This window comes from Cyprinus carpio, chromosome A4 (genome assembly GCF_018340385.1).
Source record: "Cyprinus carpio isolate SPL01 chromosome A4, ASM1834038v1, whole genome shotgun sequence".
Classification (NCBI taxonomy): domain Eukaryota; kingdom Metazoa; phylum Chordata; class Actinopteri; order Cypriniformes; family Cyprinidae; genus Cyprinus; species Cyprinus carpio.
The window spans coordinates 1-2500 of NC_056575.1; the positions used below are offsets into that span (position 1 = coordinate 1).

General features: G+C 36.6%; 1 protein-coding gene across 1 annotated transcript in view; it reads right to left on the bottom strand.

Annotated features, from left to right (window-relative positions):
• Positions 1-115: 115 nt before the first annotated feature.
• LOC109065339 (epidermal growth factor receptor kinase substrate 8-like) overlaps positions 116-2500 on the bottom strand; it is a 35220-nt gene continuing 32835 nt past the window's right edge. The window contains exon 22 of the mRNA XM_042736920.1: positions 116-1230. Within this exon, the coding sequence (XP_042592854.1) occupies positions 1120-1230 (111 nt within the window). The 3' untranslated portion in view covers positions 116-1119. The remainder of the gene's footprint in view (positions 1231-2500) is intronic.

The following is a 2500-nucleotide window of genomic DNA, read 5'->3' on the forward strand; positions in this document are numbered from 1 at the left end:
GCTCAATTTTATATTACACTCATATTTCCTAAAAGGAAAGAAAGCATTGTGCTTTCTCAAAAACGCCATCCAGAAAGAAGCACGCAAGCCAAGAAGCTTCAAGCAGAGAAGGCTATTTTGTCTCGAGGTGGAAAATCCTTTAGTTTTATTTGCTGGATGATCAACTGGGACGAAACAATCCCTCACAACGTTTCAAGGAGGATGCTTCTGTGGCTCAGCGGTCTGAGAGTTGATCTTCATCTTTATAGCAATCACATGATCATGGATGGCACACAGAGGTCACATGATTCCGTTTATTCTGCACACGCTTTACATTTACAGACTGAATGCGTGACATTTGTGTTTAAACAGAAACCTTGAACCCAGAGACTGATTTGGCCAAACATCACTCACGTTACTGGAATACAGAGAAGAAAAAAATAATCAACGCTTGCAACAAGTCATATTTCTGAAGGTTTAATGGCATCATCAATATCATCTGGAGACTGCAGGAGGATTTTGGCCCAAAATCTGTCTTATGTCCTCACGAAACTCAAATAATTCACGTCAGATCTACAGAAACTGACATTTCATTTCTATTCGGTTTCTAAACCTTCTAGTTTGGCGGTACAATTCAGTACGAAACAATCATGTACAATTGGTTCATTAATTTGCTAGTAAAAAAAACCCCATAATTCTCCAGGTACATTCAAAGCAGCTGATAAATAATTCAAGACGTCATTATTCAGAAGTGTGTGTGAGAAACAACAGTTAATCAAATCAATATCAGCTCCGAGATCCAGCCAGTCGTGTGGGAATATAACAAGTTTTGTGTCTTTGATTGCAGATATATGTGAAGTTTCCAGGATGTTGGACTATGAAGGCAGAACTCGATGGCACTAGACTACATACAGCTCTGAGGTTCTCACAGGAACCTGCGGAGAACGCCGCAGCAACGTTCGCATGTCTGCAAGAAGCCAACTCCCTCTCGCGTCTCGTCACACGCGTTCGTCTGCGTCCGATCCGGTTCCGTTATCGGACGGGTCCAAGAGTTCCTGACGACGGCGCATTATGGCTGCAAACTGAGCGCGCTCCACGGCGTCCTGTAAAAGGTCAGAGGTCACAGAGGTGAGAGATGGGTCAGTGGCTGCTCCCCTCGTCGAAGGACTCCACGCCGGAATCACTCGCCGCCGCCGCCAGCTTCTCCTGCCGCCTCCTCATGATCTCCTGCAGCTCCGAGCCGGAGCTCCTCTACAGACACACAGACAGAGCGCAGTGAGACACTCGGAAACACCTCGCCAGGGCTGGGGATTCAGACTGATTTCACGATTTGATTCGATTTCGATTCACAAGCATGCAATTCGATTCTTTTTTGAGCTATATATTGATTCCTTTGAATATATAGGCATTTAGATACAGTACGTCACTTTATTTTTCCAAGGAAAAAAAATCAAATAATGCTGCAAAAACTGTTGGCACATAACCATGTTTAAGTGATTTGTAAACAAATATTTAAATTGCACACAAGGCATTTTTTTTATTATTATTATATATATATATATTTTTTTTACATTTTATTGATAGAGTATATTTTTTACTATTTTTTACAGATTTTTACTATTATTTAAGCAATTAACTATCGTCTTCTCATTACCAATTGTTTTTCTCTTACTGATCATATTTCAAACCTGTTGAATTTACATTTTTACATAAATTTGACTCATATGCACCCTTACGAATATTAACCATGTGTAGTATCAGATTACTTTTGTATAACCACAAATTTACTACAAGTACCATGGTTAAACTATGATTAGTGCAGCAAAACCATGATTAATTTGTGGTTACTATGGTATAACTCAGGAATGCACAATATTTTTTTTTTGCCGATATGCCGATAATTTTCATCACATTTTGGCCGATAACCGATACCGATATATAATTATTTTTAATTTTGGTAAGTTTTTAACAAGAACTTATTTGTCAGAATTATATAAACAACAATAAAGTTATTTTATAATGACAGTACACTGAAGATTTGAAAATAACTATAAATAAACTATATATTAATCACTGCATTTTTTTTTTCAGAAAGATGCAACCATAACATTTTATTTTATGATTCAACATTTGTAAATGGTCTAAAGTAAAAGAGCTGTTAAAATTTTGAAAATCTTTTAGAGTTCATAGTTTGTTTAATACAAATATAACACATTGCACATTAATGAATAAATCAGTATATACAAAATTATTTAAGTGTCACGTTTATGATTTTTGTTGTTGTTCATGTAAGCTATAACTTCTGACCTTTAAATCAAAACATACTCATGATTTAATGGCATCAATTTTTTATTTAATCAGAAAACACAGTCTAAATATTATTTGTGCATTTTGCTTTCATTTTATTAGAAGTAGGCCAAGCGCCCCCCTCGACGATGCCGATATTTACATTTAAAGCCATTATCGGCCGATTATGATATTGATCCGATAATATCGTGCATCCCTACTATAACTACAATAA